Source organism: Mobula birostris, chromosome 5 (genome assembly GCF_030028105.1).
Source record: "Mobula birostris isolate sMobBir1 chromosome 5, sMobBir1.hap1, whole genome shotgun sequence".
NCBI lineage: Eukaryota > Metazoa > Chordata > Chondrichthyes > Myliobatiformes > Myliobatidae > Mobula > Mobula birostris.
In genome coordinates, this window is record NC_092374.1 from 63,810,561 (window position 1) to 63,834,667 (window position 24,107).

Below are 24,107 nucleotides of genomic sequence, written 5' to 3' on the forward strand. Positions count from 1 at the left end.
AAGAGCTATCTTGTGTGACTCAGCTCAGGAGATTTTACTACACTGAAGGCATGATATTATTTGATGCTTTTGTCGCTGCTGTTGCAACAGAGGAAATAGCACACTGTAAATTTCTAAAACATATTAAGCATAAAGTTTGAAAATAGACATTCAGTTTTGTAATGCATATTTTGTACATTATAATCAAGAGTCTCTTGTTAATTGCAGCATACTGACCATTGAAACAGCAATTATATACAGTATATTCTAATTGCATTGTAAGTTCTGTCCTTTTTGCTGCAAATCTTTTTAAAGTTGCAGTCAATTTTCTGCCTTGCACCTTTCCTGTCTTATTAAGATGTACTTTCTCCACTTGCCAGGGCATAAATGTTTAGGAACCCAGTCTCAAATTTTCTTTGACCTGTGGGGATAGGTAGAAGCACCCTGAGCACAGGCACAATTATTTCTTAAAAAATATACTTGTCTTGCTTCTAGAGGTGCAGGCCTTAAGTACTTATCATGATGTTTACATCACTCATTGCCATTGTCACCTGCAATATTTGTGACAACATTTCAGTTGATCTTGTGAAACCATATTTTCAAGATATTTATATTTTAGCAGAATTTGTATGCAATCTTTGGCTGAAAGTGGTAGGAATAGGCATTGACTATGCCTACCATTTTCTCTGCTGCATATGATTATGTAATATCCTTCAATCCCACAGTTCTGCCCTATATTTGTTGTCATTGATTTTGTAAAGTCCAAAAGTGTGTTGATTTTAATTCAATGTACTCGGTACCCATTGAATTTGGTTGAGAAACCTGTGGTAAAATAGTTGACCCCTTATTGTAGGATCAATCTAGTTATAGAGTCTCCAGCTATGAAAACCAGTTTCTCACCATCGATCCTGTTTAAGTTTTCTGAAAAATGTATTCCCTGAGTCTTCAGTTGCACGAGCTGAGCATTTCAAGGCTCTTCCACCCGAGCACATAGGGAGTTAAGAGGATTGGATCACCAAGTTTGTAAATTGGGAAAAGAAAACTTGTCTCTTTATTTACGATTGCTCACAAAAAAAGAGGGAAAAGTAAATGTGCATTGAGGATTAAAGTGTCCCAGTGATTTTTTTTGCAGGTAAATGATAGATAAAAGGACTACACTGAAATAAAAGACAATATGGAAGTGCTACATTGCATAAAGATATGAAATTTGTGGGTTAACTGTCTTACTTGCCTGTACTTCCTTTTGTACAGTGGAAAGAAAGACTAGAATGTGGATTAAGTGAGAGATGGTAAGTGGTACAAACTTAAGGGGAAAACGTCTTGGAAGGTGAATAAATCCAACTGAAATATTTTCCAGGCTGCTTAAAAAACAAAGCTATGGAAAATGAGGCCTTCATTTTCAGATCCTTCCTGGCCTCAGAGGATTGAAAATACTCAAATATTGTACCATCCGTTAAAGGGAGAAAAGGATAAACCAAGTAATTATGAGTCATTTGGTTTAATAGGTGGACAAATCCTGAGGGATAGTTGTAAACCTTCATTTGAAAAGGCATAAGTTAAGAGAGGTTCACTCAGCATGGAATGGTTAACTGATGCCAGATGGAAGAAGATATGATTTGAGGTTACAAAATTCAGGGGTCTAGATGGAGTAGGTAAGTACCTTTTCCTGAACTTAACAGGGTCAAAAACCAGGAGGTATAGCTTTAAAGCATTTATTAGGATTAGAAGCCAAACGAGGAAAATAATTTTTCACCCAAATTGCCGAGATTTCATGGCTGAAAGGTTGTTATGGGCAGAAGCCTTTATGATATGATTATGAGGACACGCAGTCCCCTTTTATTGTCATTTAGTAGTGCATGCATTAAGAAATGATAAAAATGTTTTTCCAGAATGATATCACGAAAACACATGACAAACCGACCTAAAAACTCCAAAAACCACATAATTATAACATATAGTTACAACAGTGCAAAGCAATACCGTAATTTGATAAGAACAGACCATGGCACAGTAAAAGTCTCAGAGTCTCTCGAAAGTCCCATCATCTCACGCAGACAGTAAACCTCCAGCGCTGCCAACTTGCCGATGCAGCATCCCGGAAGCATCCAACCACAGTCCGACTCCAACTCTGTCCGAAAAACTCAGAGCCTCCGACCACCTATTTGACACCGAGCACCATCTCTGCCGAGCATTTCGACCCCGGCCCTGGCAACAGGCTATACGCAAAGCCGAGGATTTTGGAGCTTTCGTCTCCGGAGATTCACGATCGCACGGTACCAGCGGCAGCGAAGCAGGCAATTCAGAAGTTAATCCAGATGTTCCTCTGCGCTTTCTCATGGCTGTCCCCGTCAGATCCGCATTGTGCACGGCACCTCTAGTTACACATATCGATGTTACATACCTAGTTATCACCTATTTTAAAAAAAAATTACTTGGATATGTATTTGAAGATCCATGACCTTGAGGCTGTGCAATAGATGCTGGAAGATGGGATTACACTGGAATTCCCTTTATTAACTGGTACAGTAGGCTGAATGGCGCTTTCTAAAATGTCAATGATTTTCTGTACCACATGCTGATATAAGCAGTTACTAATCTTTGAGTATAGCGTGAGGAAGGTAAAAGGGCATTGTATAAGTTTTTTAAAAAAAAATCACAGCAACTGTACAGAGATTCTTGGGTGGAAATTCTAAAAAAAATGTTTGTTTCAACTCCCATTAACCTTTGCTGAAGTTAAGTGACATCTATGACAGCTAAAGGCTTGTTTAAGTCATGCAGATTCTGCAATAGAATCAAAGAAGGTCACTTTGCTCATTGTGTTCATGCTGACTCCCTCTTGCCCTCCTTTTTCCATGGCATTTGCAGTTTTTAATCTAAGTATTTAGGATTGGAATTGGTTTATTGTTGTCACATGTACTGGGATTCACTGTAAAGTTTATCTTGCGTACAGATTAAATCAGTATTCATTGCATTCAGATAAAACAGTAAACTGTAACAGCCACAAAGAAGGTGCAGTGCTGATAAACAATAAGTTGCAAATCATAATGTGTTAGACTGTGAGGTCAAGTCTATCTTATTGTACTAGAGAACCATTGAGTGAAAAAAGATCGAGTGCTTTTGCAGCATACATGACAAATAAACTCCTCTTGGGCTTCCAGCTGGGTACAGGTATCAATTATAACCAACGTTGTTAGATGAGAAACCCATTGCTACCACCTGTCTTTCCTATATTTCCATGGTTCCTGGAAGGCTCACTAGGATCCTGAAGAAATACTGGATTAATACCATCCACAAACCCGTAAGGAAGCTCCAGTCACAGCTTATGCAGGTCAAAGATGACCTGGGACTCAGATTGGCTGACGTACACAGGATTTCCTGTGGGGCAGCTTTTATCGGCCAGACTGGATGTATGGTGGAAACCCGCATCAAGGAGCACAGGAGGTGTATCCATTTGGGTTACCTGGAAACTCAGTGGTAACAGAACACTGCATTCGCAATGGCCATAGAATTGACTTTGGCACAAAACTACTGTGCCAAACCAATGGCTATTGGGACTGCCTGGTAAAGGAAGCCATTGAAATAAAACTAGAGCAGTGGTCCCCAACCACCGGGCCGCAAAGCATGTGCTACCGGGCTGTGAGGAAACAATATGATTTGGCGATATGAGTCAGCTGCACCTTTCCTCATTCCCTGTCACGCCCACTGTTGGGCTTGAACGCACGTAAGGTCATTACGCATGCGAGGTCATTACCCACGCGTCATCCATGTCAGTGCGGGAAGGAGATCAACTCCTCGAGCTTGCAAATGACGGCGAGCTGAAAAGTATGTTTGACATAACATCTCTGCCGGCATTATGGATCAAAGTCAAGGCTAAATATTCTGAGATAGCCATGAAAGCACTGATAACGTTGCTTCCATTTCCAACATATCTCTGCAATGAATGCAACGAAAACTATATTGCGGAATAAACTGGACGTAAGGAACCCCCTTCGACTATCGCTGAATCCCATCACCCTTCGATGGCACCGTCTTGTTGCAGGGAAACAAGCCCAGGGCTCCCACTGATTCAGCGATATTAGTGTGTTGCAATGATTTTATATGTTCATACAGGGAAAATATGTGCTGTGTGTTTTAATATCCAAATGTTACTTAAAATGTTATGATGCTACTGACTTATAAGTAACTTATATAACCATATAACAATTACAGCACGGAAACAGGCCATCTCTGCCCTTCTAGTCCGTGCCGAACGCTACTCTCACCTAGTCCCACCGACCTGCACTCAGCCAATAACCCTCCATTCCTTTCCTGTCCATATACCTATCCAATTTAACTTTAAATGATAATATTGAACCTGCCTCTACCACTTATACTGGAAGTTCTTTACTTCAAGCTCCCCTGTCCTCCCCTGATAATTGACTTATCACTATATTCATGTGAGGAAAATATGCGCTGTGTGTTTAATATTAAATTCGTTAGATAAACCCTTTTAGCCACTTATCACCTATATTCCAGTCGTGATTAACACCCTCCCCCCCCAAACAGAATTGCCAAAAACGATTTGTAGAAAAAAATTGGCACGTACACGCATGCGCACACAGGTTCCTGCACAAGGCTTCATGGTCATGGCAGTCTTTCTCAGGGTAAACACAACATATCCGACTGCTACTCTTGTCCGTTGGCAACTGTCTCCCCCCCTCCCCCCCCGGTCGGCTGGTCCGCAAGAATATTGTCAATAATAAACAGGTCCGCAGTGCAGAAAAGGTTGGGGACCCCTGAACTAGAGGAAAATAATTTTAACAAAGGTGAAGGTCTCGGTCTAAGTAAGAACTGGATTTTGATTGTAATAAATAGGTGGGAGATCGAACACCTGATTGGATGAGGACTAACCAATCAGGAAGGATGGAATATGGAGACATAAATAACATTGGACTAGACATACCCCCAGGCATCATCCCTGAAGAAGATGGCAGAGTTTGTCATCAAAACTTTGGTCATAATTGATATCTTCACCTGGTTGGAAGCCTGAGAAGAGTTTATTAACCATTTAGTATCCTAACGATAGTGGGGTAGGAGCCTTCCTTGAGCTTGGTGGTATGTGCTTTCAGGCTTTTGTATCTTCTGCACAATGGAAAAGGAAAGAAGAGAAAATGCTTGGGGTGGATGGGGTATTTGAACATGCTGGCTGCTTCACTGAGGCAGTGAGAAATATAGTCAGGGTCCATTGAGAGGAGGCTGGTTTCTGTGATGCGCTATTCCACAATCTCTTCAGTTTCTTGTCTTTTGCAGAGCATAGCTATACACTACTGTGCAAAGGCCTTGGATATATTTGTAATGTTATAATTGTGTGTGTGTGTAGGTATATTTTGTAAATCAGGAGGGAGCAAATAATGTTGAATGGTGAGGGTGGAGCATCGTGGGAGGGGTGTGTGACTGGTGGCAGAGATGGAGTGACAGGGCAAGGAGGGTAGTGAAGATGCAGACACATTCATCCCTGAGACACCAGATAAGTGTGATTCCAATCAAGTGGTTTATTGATTATTACAGAATGTCTCTCTGGTGCTTCTCACTCCCTTCCTCTTTTCCTAACCATGATTTCCCCCCTCTCTGCCACTCCCTTCCCACTCTCAGTCCACAGTAAAGACCTATATCAAAATCAGGTTTATTGTCACTTACATATGTCATGAACAGCCTTTCCTATCCATTTACCTGCCTAAATGCCTTTTAAACATTATAATTATTCTGCCCTTTATCACGTCCTCTGGCAGGTCAGCCCACATACCCACCACCCTCCATGTGGAAAAGATTCTCTAGAAAATTAAGTTTGCTTCCAGCACCATTTCATGTTGCTTCCCAGATCAATATATCTCATGTGTCTCTTTTAAAATCTTATCTTTATTTATTTGCCAGTTTATTTTTAAGCTTTGTCCCCAAATAGTTATTGGATCTTCTACAGGTTTTCTGTTTGATCAACTTGGCATTGTGGCTATTGTATTGAATAATGTCTTTATCTCTAAGGTACAAGGGTCAGGACTAAATAAATTAGAACACTGTATTCTCTTGGGCTTTTTGTTTTTCTCAAAGGACAATTCTGTTGTAACTGTAGACACGTGTTTCACTTGGTCTTTGTAAATATTGGATTTGTGATCTCACTAGGTATACATGATTGCTGCTAAGGCATTCAAGTTTATTGTGGTAATGAAAGCTCTACTTCTGATATGTCCGCTGTCATGTGCTCTAATGATAATACTTTGCACCTGCTGATGTGTCAGTCAGGGCCAGTTTGTGTGCAGTTGATAGCTGTTAAATTTGTAATTAGCTGTCTTTGCAAATGAATAGTGTACTCTCAAAACCAAGGCAGCCAGCAAATAAACTTAGACATGAGACTGCATTCAGTGGAATCTGGAGCATTGAACAAGACGAAAGAATTTGTTTGGTGGGGTGAGTGTTTCAGGCATCATCTGTGGAGGGAAATGGACAGTTGACATTTCAGGCTGAGGCCCTTCCTGGGGGCTGAAAGAGGGAAGAAAGCTAGTTTGAAAAGGTGAAGGAAAGGGTGGAGCAGGAGTTAGCATGCGATAGGTGGATCCATGTGAGGAGGTGACTGGTAGGTGGAGGAGGGGCAGGGTGAGGATAGTGACTGAAGATGGGAGGTGACAGGTAGAAATGATAAAATGCGGGGGCAGAGGAAATGGAGCATGGATTCTAGTAAGGGAAGGGAGGTGAGGAGAGCAATGGAAACAGTGGGAAGTGGATAGGGAAATAAGTGGAAAGAGTGGTTATGTGCAGATGGTAGAGGGGGCAGGAAGAATTGATGAGGACGATGGATATGTAGGAAGAACTAAGGAGATTAGGAGGAATAAGAAAAGAGAGGGGTGGATGCAGTTTATCTGATTTTTTTTAGAGAATTGAATGATCTACCCAGGTGGACTATGAGTTGTTTTTCCAGTCTGCACTTGGCCTCACTCTGGCAGTGGACAGGCATGTTGGTGTGGGAACGGAGTAGAGAAGTAGAAGTTCAATTTTATTGGCATTCAACCATACACATCTATACTGCTAAACTAGACAACATTCCTCCGGACCAAGGTGCAGAAGACTGTAACTCACACTTAACATAAGTGATATAACCATAAATGAACAATTAATAAGGTACCTATATGATACAAGTTAAAAAGTAAATAGTATAACGCTACTGGCTCTTCATACATGATGATACCTGGATGATTGCAAGGATTTCAGTGGCCTTATGGCCTGCAGGAAGCTGTTTTTAATGCTAACAGTTTCTGTCCTAATGCTACGGTATCTCCAGCCTGATGGTAGGGGATCAAAAACAATGTTGGTCTGATGGGAGGGATGACTGACGATACTAAGGGCCTTGCACATGTAGTTGCACCTGATAAATATATCTAATAGGTGGAAGAGAAATCCTGACGATCCTCTCGGTAGTCCTCGCAATCCTTGGTAGGAACTTGAGGTCAGATGCCTTGCAAATCCATACCAGACGGTGGTGCAGCTGGTCAGGACCCTCTCGACAGTGCTCCTGTAAAAACTGGTTAGGTGTGGGGGAGTCTTACTCTCCTCATTCACCTCAGGAAGTGGATACACTGCTGTATTTTCTCGAGCAAAGGGTAATGGTGAGATCGTCCATTAAGTGCACTCCCAGGAACCTGTATTTCTAATTCTGTCTAGGGAGGAGTTGTGAGGAGCAGTGAGGGATGGTCAGCCTGCACCTTGCTAAAGTCCACAATCACTACTTTGATCTTGTCCACGTTGAGCTTCAGGTTGTGCTCACACCATTCTACAGCTGCTCTACCTCCTCTCATTATGTCATCTTGTCATCGTTGATCAGGCCAACAACTGTTGTCTTCAGCGAATTTGATAATTCACTTTGAACTGGATCTAGCAATGTAGTTGTGCATCTGCAGCGGGCTGAGTATGCAGTCTAGGGGAGCATTGGTGCTCAGTATGATGAATCTAGAGATGTTTCTGCCAACAGAGTCTAACTGTGGCCTTTCTGTCAAGATGTCTGGGATCCAGTTACAGGGAGAAGTGTTGAGACCCAGCGAGGATAGCTTACCCACCAGCTACAGAGTATGATCATATTGAATGTCGAGCTGAAGTCAATAAGCAGCGTCCTGGCATATGAGTACCATTTTCCAGGTAGGACAGTACAGAGTGGAGTGCATCAGTGGACTGATTCATGAAATTAAGAATCCAGTGTAGTAGAAATATGGGATTTAATGTGATCGGTAACCAGCCGCTGAGAGCACTTCATTGTTGTTGAGGTTGAGGTCAGTGCCACTGGGCAGTAATCATTGAGGCAGGTTACCGCTGTCCTCTTGGCACTGAGGTGAGAGTGGCCACCTTAAGGTCTGAGGGGACAGTGGACTGTTCCAGAGAGATGTTGAAGATGTCTGTTAGAACCTCAGTTAACTAGGCTGTACATTCCCTCAGCACAAGACCAGGTACAGTGGTGAACCCTGTAGAATTCTCTCTCTTTCTGCATAAATATGACCTAAAATGTGATCAGATCTTCACACGTCCTAAACTAGATAAAGAGAACCCAATTGAATAAACAACACAAAAAACATGATACTTGTTCATATATTTATTGTGAAAAGTGATCCAATATTACATGTATTTGTTGGAAACAGTATGAACATCTGGGGCAATGCCTTCTTAAAAGCTATTTGAAGTCAGGGGTTCCAGTCAATGAGATGAGATTGGAGGTGTGGGTTGTAGAGGTGCCTTGCCCTATGAAAAAGGTAGTCAGGTTACTGACAGAGCCTACTCTTTTCAAGAAAGATTTGCTTATGTGCACCATGCCTTGATTGAAACAACTTTCAGAGGACCTTGGAGGAAGAATTCTAGAGATGCATGAAGCTGGAAAAGGCTACAAAAGCATTCCTAAAGACCTGAGTGTACATCAGTCCACAGTAAGGCTACGTCCACACTAGACCAGATAATTTTGAAAATTATCCGCTGGTTTTGTGTAAAAATGATAAGCGTCCACACCAGGCATTTTTGAAAATACCTCCGTCCACATTAAAATGGGTATTTGGGTGAATCGCCTCCTACTGAGCATGCGCAGGACACATCTACAGAAAACAAGCGAAGAGGAAATGGTATACTTGGTGCGCGTTTGTGCAGTTACAGACTAGAAAAATTTAAAAGGAAATTGCCGAACGACGGACAGCTGTGGACTCTCGCGCAGGAGGGCTTAAAACTAAAAAAAACAAATACTGGAGCGTATGGAGGCAACCGACAGGGTGTTCACGGAGAGTATGACCCGGCTGATGACGAACATTGAAAAACTGACACAATACCAGCCTCACAGCCACTACAATAGCTACGCATACGGACACACAGACCCCCAGGTGGCCCCACAGAGGAGTCACCCTGGAAACATTTCTTACAGCCATAGTCTCTTCACTGATGAAAGGGATGACAGGTTTTTTAAAATCTCCGGTTACCCCGTGCACACTACAATGCCCAACCGGCGTTTTCAGATTTAAACACGCTGGAGAGTGTTTTAGAAAAGCTCCATTTTCGGGGGAGGAAAATGCCGTTTCGGTGTGGATGGAGGGTCAAAACGAAGAGAAAAGGCTTCGGTTATGGATTTATCTGGTCTTGTGTGGACGTAGCCTAAGAGAAATTGTCTATAAATGGAGGAAACTCAGTATTGTTGCTACTCTTCCTAGGAGTGGGCATCTTGCAAAGATCACACCAAGAGCACAATGTGTAATGCTGAAGGAGGTGAAAAAGAACCCAAGGGGAACACCAAAAGACCTGTAGAAATCTCTAGAACTTGCTAAAGTCTCTGTTCATGTATCCATTATAAGAAAAACACTGAACAAGAATAGTGTTCATGGAAGGACACCACGGAGGAAGCCACTGCTCTCCAAAAAAATCAACATTGCTGCACATCTCAAGTTTGCAAAAGACCACCTGGATGTTCTACAACACTTCTGAGATAATGTTCTGTGGACGGATGAGACAAAAGTTAAATGCTTTGGCAGCTTTGCACATTGCTATGCTTGGAAGAAAAAGAGCACTGCACACCAACACCAAAACCTCATCTCAACTGTGAAGGAAGGTGGAAGGAGCATCATGGTTTGGGCCTGCATTGCTGCCTCAGGGCCTGGACAGCTTGCAATCGTTGAGGGAACAAAAAATTCAAAATTGTACAGAGACATTTTACAGGAGAACGTCAGGTTAGTAGTCTGTCACCTGAAACTTAATAGAAGCTTAATAGACCTTAAACCTATAAAAGTGTTGTGAAAGGACCTGAAGCAAGCAGTTCATGCAAGGAAGCCCACCAATATCCCAGAGTTGAAGCAGTTTAGTAAGGAGGAATGGCCTAAAATTCCTCCAAGCCGATGGGCAGGGCTGATCAACAGTTACTAGAAACATTTGGTTGAAGTTATTGCTGTACAAGGGGGTCACACCTGTTACCAAAAGCAAAGGTTTACATAGTTTTCCCAACAAATAAGTGAAGTCACTTTTTATTGTCATTTCGACCATAACTGCTGGTACAGTACACAGTAAAAACGAGAGAACGTTTTTCAGGACCATGGTGCTACATGGAACAATACAAAAACTACACTGAACTATGTAAAAACAACACAAAAACTACACTAGACTACAGACTTACCCAGGACTGCATAAAGTACACAGAACAGTGCAGGCATTGTAATAAACAAGACAATAGGCACAGCGGAGGGCAGTAGGTTGGTAGTCCGATGGCTTGGGGGGAAAACTGTTACATAAATAAACAGCTGAATGGATTCTGTCCGTTTCTGTACTCCCGCCGAGTATTTCGTTGGAGTCGGATGTAGTCCAATTCAATGTCCATTGGAGAGCAAAAAGGACGGGACAGCCGGCTAGCTAGGGCTTGCTTTTTTCCTGGCACGGACGCCTGCCTGCTCGCCTCACTTCCACTTCCTTGCACATCGCTTATGACGTCCCCACCTCTGGCCGCCGGCATCAGGCGACTCTGAGGACTGCAGGCCCGATTCCCTCAGCAAGCCGAGGTCGCGCAATTTAACCAGCAGATGATCTTCATGGAGGTTTGTTTTTGGGCGATCTCTGTATTGTAGCAGTATCTGGCGATGGTCGATAGTCACTCTGTTATCCATTGCCCTAAACCCTAATTGTGCCTTAAAATTGAATTAAAGTAGCACCAGATCCGAAAGGCCACTGCTGCTGTGCTGCGCCGCCTGCTGGATACATAACGTGTAATATTGGATCATTTTCTCAATAAGTAAATGAACAAGTATGTTTCTTGTGTTATTTATTTAATTGGATTCTGTTTATCCAGTTTTAGGACTTGCGTGAAGAGCTGATTATATTTCAGGTCATATTTAGAGAATAGAGGAAATTCTACGGGGTTCACAAACTTCCTAGCACCACTGTATATTATCAGGTCCTGCAGGGTCTTCCTGGCATCAGCTGCTGAAGACAGAGTGCCTGCTCCTTGGGGGAGAAAGGTGGGGCCTTCCTTGCCAGCAGATCGTTCTGTGCATCAAACCGAGCGAAAAGGACACTCAACCTATCAGGAAGTAAAGTGTTTCTGTTGTTGGCATACAGAGTGAACTTGTTTGTTATGGTCTGAATGTCCTGCAACAGCACTTTGTGTCTCTGTTGTCACAGAAATGGCTGGATATTCTCTGTGGATCATCCATCGTGTTTTGCCGCCTTGATGGTGTGGGAAATTGCAGCTCTTGCTGACCTGAGAGCTGTCTTACCCCCGATCAGAAAGCTGCGTCCCAGTCCCTCGGCAGTGTGCATGGCTCTGATTTGCCCTCACGTAGATGTGTTTAATAATGATGACACCCTCAGGGCACTTCTCTATGTGGCCAGTCATAGATCTCAATATTTATTGATGTTAATATGATGGTCCAGATTCAAGATGGCAGCATGTCCAAATGCTGCGGCCACTCCGACTCCAACTCATGGAGTAAATGTTTATCCTTTATGTATTTCTTATGATCATAAGACAGTACTGGATATTAAAAATGTAAAGTACTGCAAGACTCCCTGACTAGTGAGTTTTTGAACAGCAGATTAGTTCTACAGCATGAGCTAATTGTGCACCATGTTGTCATCTGCTACAGCCACAGAGGGGAGATGCCGTCAGAAGCAGTGTGCAAGGAAGCAAACGAGAGGAAAGCGTGCTGGTATTTGTGCGAATCTAAAGGAGAAACCCTTCAAGAAATGGTTCACATCCGTGACTTCAGACAGCTATGTTGGAGCAAATAAACTAGCTGCTGTTGCCATCAAAAGTCTGAGAACTATAGGTTCATGTGCATTTAGTTTCCATTTATACAGCTACGTTTTCAACAGTATTGAAGTTCTTGGAGTCCATTGCTTTTGGCCCAGTCTGAATGAATTCAATGCATGAGGATATATCAGTGGCATCTAATGGTTCATTTTCCTTGTGCCACTGTAATTTCTGCTGACTCAGTATCAGGTTTGGGTAATAATTTTTCCAGCTTTATGCTAGCACTGGCTGAAACCAAAGGTGTTTAATGTTGGGACTTTGTTCAACAATTAAGTTTATTGCGTTCAGGGACTCATGTTGGTCTAAAACTTGGAAGTTAGGCATATATTTCCTAATATAATCTCAAATTTGTAAATATCTAAAAAAACTAGATGCAGGGATATTGTAAACTGCTTGTAACTGCGCAAATGAGGCAAAGTTTCCATTAATATATAGGTCACCTACACTACAGGTGCCTCTCTGTTTCCAGGTAGAAAAAAGCAGTATCATTCAGGCCAGGCAAAAAGGAATGATTGTCACAAATCAGAGTGTCAATATAAGTTTTTGGGGCCTTAATGTGTAGTTGAATCTGCTTCCAAGTTCTGATAGTGCTGCCAATCACAAAGCTGTTACTAAAATGTAACTTATTAACTGCAGTGGGCTATTAAGGAGAGCTGTTAAGGAAGTCATCTTACAAAGCATTCGCTCTGAGTAACCATGCTGGGCACGAGTCTGGGGTAGAGGGTGGACTTTTTTCCACCATGCAAAAATGGATAGGTGGGCAGCCCAGTAATACATTTTAACGTTCAGTAGGGCAAAACCACCTGCTTCCTTGGGCTTTGACAAGTGTTTTTGAGTAATTCTAATGGCTTCATAATTCCAAATGAAGGGTATAATAATTGAATCCAATTGCTTAAAATATGACAGAATAAAACATGGAATTGACTGGAAAAGATGAAGAAATCGTGGCAGTACAATCATCTTGATTGTGTTAACCCTCCCCACCAAAGAAATTGGAAAGGTTTTCCAAAAGTCAATACTGCATTTAACCTGCTCAACTTTGTTTCGCCAATTCACTTACAAAAGGTCATCTGGGTTTTTTGTAAAAGTCACACCAAGATAGGAAAAATTATCATAAAGTTATTTTAAAGGGAATGAACTGTAAATGCGCTGTATTAACCACTGCAGTGACTGGCATTAGTTCACTCTTATCCCAATTAATATAGAAACCTGAGAAACTACCAGAATTATTAATGAAAGTCAGAAGGGCGGGTATTGATGTTTGTGGGCTGGAGATATATAAAAGGACAGCGTCATTTTTGATCCTGTTACTTGTAGTGCAGTATCCTATTTTTATCAGATCCTACGTAATGGAGGTCGGGTGAATACTGCAGGTTTTAAACAAGCATGGGTGGATGAATTGGGTATAGAACTGACAGAGGAGGTCTGGGATGAGTGTTTAGTCAGACACAGCCTTAAACAGTTTAAAACAATACATAGACTCCATTATTCCAAAGAAAAGTTGCACATTTTCTGCCCTGATGTTTCACCAGTTTGTAATAGATGTAAATCTGTGAACAGTAACTTGTCACATTCATTCTGGTCATGTTGTAAGCTTTATGCATACTGGAAAAGTATTTTTCACTGTTTCTCTGAGGATTTTGGGAAGCGGTGGGAACCAGACCTGCTCATAGTCATCCTTGGAGCAACAAGCTCCCTAACTTCAGCCAGTATGTATGAAAAAATGACTGTATTATTTGGAATGGTGATTGCTAAGAAGTTAATCCTGCAAATGTGGAAAATGGACTCTGTGCCTACGTACGATCTGTGGCTGAGAGAATTGGCAAATACTTTACATTTGGAGGGACTGAGACTGTGTAATGAGGACAGAGGGGACATCTGTGAAAGGATATGGGGCCCTATATTGGACTTCCTCACAGGGTGAGGACTGGGATTTTTTGGAGCGGTGCACCTCTGCTGTGTATGTTTACTTTTGCCTTTATAATTTTTCTCCCTTATGCTGCTCAATATTTAATTTGATTTTGTTATGGTTGGTTTTTGTGGATGTGCTGTTTTTTTTTGTTTTGTTTGTAATAAATAAATTAAAACAATTAAGTTTAGACAGTTGTAGTCATGGTGTCTGAATATGAATGAATTTTGTAGCTTTATAGAGAATTTTGTTAATATGAGAACAAGGTTAATTGTGTCCTTCACCAAATCAGATTTTTAATTTCAATGGATGAGTTTGACGGTCGAGACATGTTTGTTTATTCCATGGGGAGTCCCTGATTTCCAGACTAACTAATTTTTCAGAGTAAGGTTTATCCCATGAACATTGGTTTACTTCATGACTTTCTCATCCAAAGGAAGGCGCATCCCATTTTACTCTTCGAACCAGCTATCTCTTGTTGATTACATCTCACTCAATGGTGTTAAATGTCAGTGGCTTGAATTCCCAGTCTGTTATAGAAGATTGCCAGGTCTGTGGCTGTTGCATATCGAGAGCTAGAATAAAGTACAATTAGACAATATAACTCAAAGTAATTTAGTTTTTTCTTATTGCCAATGTCTATATTTGATCAAAGTTTTTTAAACAGGCATTTAAAAAACGCTTTGCATACAAGAGAAAATCTGCAGATGCTGGAAATCCAAGCAACACAAAATGCTGAACAAACTCAGCAGGCCAGGCAGCATCAATGGAAAAGAGTAAACAGTTTGACGTTTCAGGCTGAAACCACACATCAGAACTGGGAAAAAAAAAGGTGTGAAGTCAGAGTCAGAAGGTTTGGCGGGAGGGGAAGAAGGAATACAAGGTAGTAGGTGTACAGTGGCTGGGAAGTGGACTGAGCTGGAGAAGGGGAAATCTGATAGGAGAAGACAGAAGGCCATGGAAGGAAGGGAAGGGGGAAGAGCACCTGAAGGAGATGGGCAGGTAAGAAGATATAGTGAGAGATGGGAATGGGGAATGGTTGGGGGTGGAGGAGAAATTACCTGAAGTTCAAGAAATTGATGTTCATGCCATCAGGTTGGAGGCTACTCAGTTGGAATATAAGGTGGTGCTCCTCCTACCTGAGTGTGGTTTCATTGCGGCAGTAGAAGAGACCATTGACTGACATGGTAAGAATGGGAAATGGAATTAAAATGGGTGGGCACTAGGAGATCCTGCTTTTTCTGGTGGATGGAGCATAGGTGCTCAGCAATCTCCCAATCTACCTCTGGTCTCACCAATATGCAGGAGGCCACAGCAGGAGCACCAACAGACACATAGGGGCAGGTGTAGCACTTGTTCCTCTTGCAAGGATAAGTGCCAGGAGGGAAATTGGTAGGGAGGGGCGAATGGAGAAGGGAGTCACGTGGGGACCAATCCTTGCAGAAAGTTGGCGTGAAAGAAAGTTGTACTTGGTGGTGGGATCCTGTTGGAGATGGAAGAAGTTACAGAGAATTATGTGCTGGACGCGGAGTCTGGTGGGGTATGGGTAAGGACAAGAGGAACCTTATCCCTAATAGGGTTTCGGGCGGTTGGTGTGAGGGCAGAGGTGCATTAAATGGAAGAGATGTGGTAGAGGGCAACATTTTTGGTGGAGGAAGGGAAGCCCCTTTCTTTGAAGCGGAGGACATCTCCTTGGTCCTGGAATGAAAAGCCTCATCCTGAGAACAGATGCAGCAGAGACGGAGGAATTGAGAGAAGGTGATGGCATTTTTACAAATAACAGGGTGGAAAGAGATATAGACGAGGTAGCTGTGAGAGTCAGTGGGTTTATAAAAGACATCAGTAGATTAGCTGTCTCCAGAGATACAGAGGGATCAAGAAGGGGGAGGGAGGTGTCGGAAATGGACCAGGTAAATTTGAGGGCAAGGTGGAAATTGGAGGAAAAGTTAATGAAGTTGATGTGCTCGACATGGGTGCAGGAAGCAGCATTAATACAGTCATTGATGTAGTGTAGGAAAAATTGGGAATGATAACAATTTAGGCTTGTTCCATGTAGCCAACAAAAAGGCAGGCATAACTGGGACCCATGCCAGAGCCCACGGATGCATTTTGTTTGAAGTAAGTGGGAGAAGCCGAGGGAGAAATTATTGAGAGTGAGGACCAGTTCAGCCAGACTGAGGAGAGTGGTGGTTAAGAGGAACTGGTTGGGTCTCCTACCCTACTGAATTCATGTCCACATACAATTGACTCCAACTTATCCCCATTGGGTTTCCTCCCACTCTACCCATACTTAAGGTGTAGCTGCGGGCCCTAGCTGTGCTTGCCTTTTCTTTGGCTAAGTGGAACAGTTCATGTTCCTACCCTTCCCTGGTAATGCTCCCCAACTCTTTCTGCTCTACATTGATAACTGCATTAGTGCTGCTTCATGCACCCATGTTGAGCTCAATTTCATCAACTTTTCTTCAGCTACCACCCTGTCCTTAAATTCACTTGGTCCATTTCTGTCACCTCTCTCCCCTTTCTGTCTCTCTCTCTGTCTATCAATAGCTTTTAAAAAGTTATCAATTCCAATGATTATACCTCTTTCCACCTTGTCTCCTGTAAAAATGCAATTCCCTTTTCTCAATTCCATCTTCTCCACCACATCTGTTCCCGGAATGAGGCTTGAGGCTTTCCTTTCTGGGACATCAGAGCTGTATTTCAAAGAATGGTCTCCCCCCCGCTGCTGTCACCCGCATCTGCTCCATTTCCTGGACATCTGTGCTCATCCCATCATCTTAACAGGGATAGAGTTCCTCACCTACCACCCCTGAGCCTCCACATTATGCACATCAATCTCTGCAATTTCCACCATCTTCAACAGGACCCTACCAAACACATTTTGACCCCCTCCCCTCCCCCCCCCCCCATTTTCCACAGGGATCACTCTTTCCATGATCCTCTTTCCTAGTCATCTCCTCCCCCCCCCCCCCCCAAACCGCCTGGACACTAATCTCTCTCGTGGCTCTTACTCCAGCCTAAAACGTCGACTGTTTATTCATTTCCATAGATGCTGCCTGACCTGTTGATTCCTCCAGCATTTTGTGTGTGCAACACTAAAACTGTTTATTTCTGTTTATTTTTCTAATTTCACTCCTGTTCCCTTCAAGATTATCTAGTCTGAGACCCTGTTCCTTCTCCCTTGACTCCATTTGTTCTAAACTGTTAACCACCCATTCTCCTTCCTCTTCATGTTATCTGGTACTGTCCTTCCTCTTCATTATCTGCAATCAGCATACTTTTTTAAAAAATTGACTTTTCTGCCCATGCAAACAATTGTACCTAATTTTCCTCTTAATGTGGGCAGCCTGGCTTATCCCAAATCGTAACATTCCTGGAAAGTTTGAAAATCTGTCAAAATTTTACTCCATCACAGTATCTCTTAACAAAGTTACAAGTGAGATATTTCTCTTCATCCTTCAGACTATTTGCAATCATTAATGCAGTTGACCACACCTTTATCCTCTTACTCTTTGCATTGTTATTGACTTTATATTTGACTTTCACCTTTTGGAGGCTTACCTCAACAAAAGATGACATTTTGTGAAGCTTCGAGTAAATGTTATTCAGTGCTGTCAGTTCTAAATGTTTAAAAGCCAAGTTTTTAATGGCAGCAGCTGAGTTATTGCTTAACTTGTGAAATTTCAGATAATTGTGTCTTAATGCCACATTGCCAAACATACTATGTGGTTAATTGGCAGGTTTTCCATTCAGTGGCAAATTTGAAATAATACAGCATTTAAAATGTACTGCTGCATATGCAGTTGGTATCAATTGTAAATGTCACATTTATTTGGTGTGATCATTTTGCAAAGCTAAGCAGTTTTTCTTGTGTAAAAACAAAAGTATCTCCAATAGATTTCCACTAAAGCATTTCATCTGATCTGTTGACATTATGAATTTTACATAAAATTTGGCATTTGTGGAAAAAAGCCAACCATGTATTAGCCCTTATGGATCCAGGGAACATAAAAGTTTTGGTAAAATACCAAACAAGCCTGTGTATTTCTAGAAGTTTGATGCTTGCAACTAGTTTTTTAGGTGTATTCCACCAGTTACCACACAGCAGTAGATTTATCTGGTTTAACAACATAAAAACAACATGCAACTACAGTCATGCTGTTTCAGTAGCTTTAGTGTTATACCAGCATATATGCAGTGTTTTCATTTTATCTTTACTGATGTATTGCATACTCTGGAAAATATACTTTCTTTTTCACCCAAAAAGACTAATTAAAATGCTGTCAGTGCTGTAACTCTTCAAATAAATCAGAAAAGAGTGCAGCTATAAGCAGTATCAAATGGGGAAAGAGATGCAATAAACAGACACTTTCTCAACTGCTAAAAGCATGCTAATCTGAAACTGGGGTAAGAATGTCACTTAGATCCCCTCCAGTTCGCCTACCAGCCCCGACTAGGAGTTGAGGATGCTATCGTCTACCTGCTGAACCGTGTCTACGCCCACCTGGACAAGCCAGCGAGCACTGTGAGGGTCATGTTTTTTGACTTCTCCAGTGCGTTCAACACCATCCGCCCTGCCCTGCTGGGGGAGAAGCTGCTTGTGTCTGACAAATTGATCAGCAGCACTGGGGCTCCACAGGGGACTGTCTTGTCTCCCTTTCTCTTCACCATTTACACCTCGGACTTCAACTACTGCACAGAGTCTTGTCATCTTCAGAAGTTTTCGGATGACTCTGCCATAGTTGGATGCATCAGCAAGGGAGATGAGGTTGAATACTGGGCTACGGTAGGAAACTTTGTCACATGCTGTGAGCAGAAATATCTGTGGCTCAATGTGAAAAAGACTAAGGAGCTGGTGGTAGACCTGAGGAGAGCTAAGGTACCGGTGACCCCTGTTTCCATCCAGAGGATCAGTGTGGACATGGTGGAGGATTAGAAGTACCTGGGGATATGAATTGACAATAAACTGGACTGGTCAAAGAACACTGAGGCTGTCTACAAGAAGGGTCAGAGCCGTCTCTATTTCCTGAGGAGACTGAGGTCCTTTAACACCTGCCAGACGAGGCTGAGGATGTTCTACGAGTCTGTGGTGGCCGGTGCTATCATGTTTGCTGTTGTGTGCTGGGGCAGCAGGCTGAGGGTAGCAGACACCAACAGAATCAACAAACTCATTCATAAGGCCAGTGATGTTGTGGGGATGGAACTGGACACTCTCATGGTGGTGTCTGAAAGGAGGATGCTGTCTAAGTTGCATGCCATCTAGGTCAATGTCTCCCATCCACTACATAATGTACTGGGTGGGCACAGGAGTACATTCAGCCAGAGACTCATTCCACCAAGATGCAACACAGAGCGTCATAGGAAGTCATTCCTGCTTGTGGCCATCAAATTTTACAACTCCTCCCTTGGAGGGTCAGACACCCTGAGCCAATAGGCTGGTCCTGGACTTATTTCATAATTTATTGGCATAATTTACATATTACTATTTAACTATTTATGGTTCTATTACTATTATTTATGGTGCAACTGTAACGAAAACCAATTTCCCCCGGGATCAACAACGTATGTCTACTAAAATTCTTTGTGATGAATTCTACAATACAGCATTGCATAAATCCAGTAAAGTAAAAAGCAATAACGTGACTTTCCTTTTAGTTTTGACAGGATAACAAAAGCAAATCATGATTTTAAGCCTTTTTGATATGCAAACCTATAAATTATTTTTCTGTCTGGAATTTTATACAGTATTATGCAAGTGTGACTATTTTACATATTGTAATTTTCCTATTCCGTTCAGCCTTCTTTAGTTTTCTTGAAGGGTACACTTTTAATTACTGCTTACAAACTGCCATTCTTTTTCCCTTGTAATATATAGTGGAAATTAAATATTCTGTAGAGTTTAAATAAAAGTATTGTAAATGCACTTTCACCAATTACTCAGAATGCCTGGTATTCCCTGTATAAGGGAATGTTAATACATTCCTCTAATCTTAATTACTATTTGATATTGTAATTTAAGTGTATATCAAACAATTTGGCATTTACCTGTCAAGTGGACCAGCAGCATCTAGTGAACTGTTTATTCAGTTACACAATTGTGCTGTGTTCATGATCAGTTCTGTGCCTGTTTAAGGTGCAACTAATAACAAATACTAACAATTATAATTTTGCATCTCCTCAGCCGTCTTCATCTAAATAAGAAGACAACGGACAAACAGCCTTACAGCAAGCTTCCTGGTGTGTCCTTGCTTAAACCCTTGAAAGGAGTGGACCCAAATCTCATAAGCAACCTGGAAACCTTTTTTGAACTTGATTATCCTAAAGTATGTATGACATTTCATGAAGCTGTTTGTTACAGGGGAAAAAATAGCGATAATGAATACTCAATTGTTTGTTTTTTGACACTATTGAAAGATTGTGTATTTCATCATGACATTCTGTTCATTGGACAGAGTGAATTTCATAAGTTTCATTTGTCTTCTCCAGTTCTATAGGGCTTCCTAGCATGACATCACCAACAACGTTGACCACTTTGTATTCGGTTTCTGAGTTGAATAAGTGCATGTTTTCTTCACCCTAACCATTTTCCCCTCCTCCCCTGACACAATGAAAATACTCCTGTTGGTTTCAATTCTCTGTCAGTTCCCTATCTATACACAGACTTTATCCAGATTTTAACTGTAATTTTCTGTGTTAATCTGTAAACGTAACTTTGCTGGATCAAATAACGACAGCACAAAAAGATCGTTACTTATCTTTTCACCCTTTTATTTCTTCAAGCTCAGCCGGCAAGTGAACTTGGACCCTACATCAGGGTGAGACCCTTTCTCATCTCCCCGGCGGTTCTACAAGTTCACTGCCTGATGTCAGAATTGTCAGAAGTTATAAGGCCACCGATACAAAAGAACAATCAGTTTGATAACCATTCCAGTCAAGTCAATGGACTATTGATACAGAGAACAATCAGTTTGATAACTATTCTGGCCAAGTCAGTGGACTATTGATACAAAAGTACAATCAATTTGTTAGATACTCCAGCCACCTTAATTAAAGAAAGGAATGTCCTACCTGGTTTGCTGGAGCCACTACTTAATGACAAAGATAAGAACATCCGTCAAATTTGTGCTTTAATTAAGAAAGGAATGTTCTGTCTAATTTCCATCAGGTACTGCTTTTGCCAAAATCAAAAGGTATGAAAAGCCCAGAGACATCTTATGTGGATCTAAGTGAACTTTAATCATCTTGCTCCAAAGAAGGGAGCTGTGAGACATTATTCAAACACACTGCAGTCACAGACATAGTCAATACTTAATTCATTGTTTACAGTGATCTGAGAATCCCCCGTTCCCTTCAACTTTATCAATCAAGCACATTATTATAAAGAGGACGAAATTTTTGACTTTCAAGTTTAAATACTTTGTTTCAGAACTTGTGATTTAAAAAAAAACTTTTTCAAGAGGATTTAAATTAAGTAAAAAGATATGTTTATACATTTTGGAGCATGAGGCTGAAGGTGCTATGCTTTGATTAATTTTGTGTTAATGTTATATTAGAAAATCCAAAATTCTCAATTAATAAACTACATTTCATCTAGAAAGTGCTAGGATCAGTTCCTAAATTACATAAAAGTTGTTGGAGTAAAAATACTTCTGAGTTAGGTTTCCTACAAGTTCTTCTTTCTTACTTTTTAAATCTTTTTATTGAATAAGTATACAAAAGGTAAACCATATAAGCACTAATACACTGTTAGAAATTACAGGAGATATTAATACAGAAAAAAATTGATACAGTGCAATTTAAACATAAAATAATAAGGTAAAATAATAGTATACTAATTTTTTATATATATATATGTGTATCTCAATAGAGAAAAGGAAAAAAAAACCCACCGTGCAACTAAACTAAAAGCAAAGCAAAGCAATGGGCTAACTTGGAAACAGGTAGAGTTAAAGAACTTAAAATCACGTCCTCAAACCCGACCTCCATTAAAAACAGTTAAAAAAAAAAGCAAGAAGGGAATATAAATATGAAACAAAAGAGAAAAAAAAATTACATGAAATGAAAATATTGAATAAAAGATCTCCAGGTCTGTTCAAATTTAAGTGAGGAATCATAAAGATTACTTCTAATTTTCTCCAAATTTAAGCATAATATCATCTGGGAAAACCAAGAAAAGGAGCATTAGGCTCTTTCCAATGTCGTAAGATACATCTTTTCGCCATTAAAGTAAGAAATGCAATCATTCTACAGGCTGAAGGAGAAAGATTACTAGAAATTTTAGGTAGTCCAAAGATAGCAGTAATAGGATGAGGAGAGATATCTATATTCAATACCTTTGAGATAATATTAAAAATGTCTCTCCAAAAAGTTTCCAGAGTAGGACAAGACCAAAACATATGAGTTAAGGAAACTATCTGCCCCGGACATCTATCACAAAAAGGATTAATATGAGAATAAAAACGAGCTAATTTATCTTTGGACATATGTGCTCTATGAACAACTTTAAATTGAATTAGGGAATGTTTAGCACAGATAGAGGAAGTATTGATTAATTGTAAAATCTGCCCCCAGTCATCCACGGAAATAATAGAACCCAATTCTTGTTCCCAATCTGACCTAATCTTATCAAATGGAGCTTTCCTAAGTTTCATAATAATATTATAAATAATAGCCGTTGCACCTTTCTGACATGAATTAAGGTTAATTATAGTATCTAAAATATATGTAGGAGGGAGCATTGGAAAGGAAGAAAGTATAGTACTTAGGAAATTTCTAACTTGAAGATATCAAAAAAAATGTATTCTTGGTAAATTATATTTATTAGATAATTGTTCAAAAGACATAAGGGAACCATCTAAAAATAAATCCAAAAACCGTGAAATATCCTTAGTCTTCCAAATTTGAAACGCACGATCCGTGAAAGAGGGAGGAAAAAATGTTACCTAAAATAGGGATCGCTAGCCCAAATTGGTTAAGATCGAAAAATTTTCTGAATTGAAACCAAATACGTAAGGTATATTTAACTATCGGGTTAGAGACCAATTTGAGGCGTTTCAAATCGAAAGGAAAAGGGGAACCTAAAATAGAGCCAAGTGCATAGCTCTGAGCAGATTGTAATTCCAATACTACCCATTTAGGGATGGATAGTGTATCTTGGTCAAGTAACCAAAATTTCATATGTCGAATATTAATTGCCCAATAATAGAATCTAAAGTTAGGTAATGCTAAACCTCCATCTCTCTTAGCTTTCTGTAAATGTATTTTACCCAGTCTCGGGTTTTTATTTTGCCAAATAAATGAAGAAATTTTAGAGTCAACTTTATCAAAAAAAGATTTTGGAACAAAAATCGGTAATGCCTGAAATATATATAAAAATTTTGGCAGAATAAACATCTTAACTGCATTAATACGACCAGTCAAAGTTAAATATAATGGAAACCATTTAGATGAAAGTTGAGTAATATGATCAATTAAGGGTAAAAAATTAGTCTTAAATAAATCTTTGTGTTTATAAGTAATTTTAATCCCAAGATATGAGAAATAATTATTAATCAATTTAAACAAAGTTATGATACAAGGGAAGTTGTTTATTAATCGGAAAAAGTTCACTCTTACTAAGATTTAATTTATAACCTGAAAAAAGACTAAATTGTGCTAATAAATTTAAAGCAGCAGGGATAGATTTTTGAGGATTAGAAATATATAAAAGTAAGTCATCAGCATAGAGTGATATTTTATGGGACTTTAAGCCCCGAGTTATCCCAATAATATTTGGAGATTCTCGAATGGCAATTGCAAGAGGTTCTAATGCAATATCAAATAATAAAGGACTAAGAGGACAACCTTGTTGAGTACCTCAAAAAAGAGGGGAAAAAAGGTGAGCTTAAAGAATTAGTACGGACCGAGGCCATAGGAGAATGATATAACAGTTTGATC

At 40.5% G+C, this 24,107-nt stretch overlaps 1 protein-coding gene across 1 annotated transcript in view; it reads left to right on the top strand.

Annotated features, from left to right (window-relative positions):
- ugcg (UDP-glucose ceramide glucosyltransferase) overlaps window positions 1–24,107 on the top strand; it is a 65,714-nt gene that overhangs the window by 12,910 nt on the left and 28,697 nt on the right. Inside the window, exon 2 of the mRNA XM_072258164.1 lies at window positions 20,353–20,494. Coding sequence (XP_072114265.1) covers window positions 20,353–20,494 — 142 coding nt within the window. The remainder of the gene's footprint in view (window positions 1–20,352; window positions 20,495–24,107) is intronic.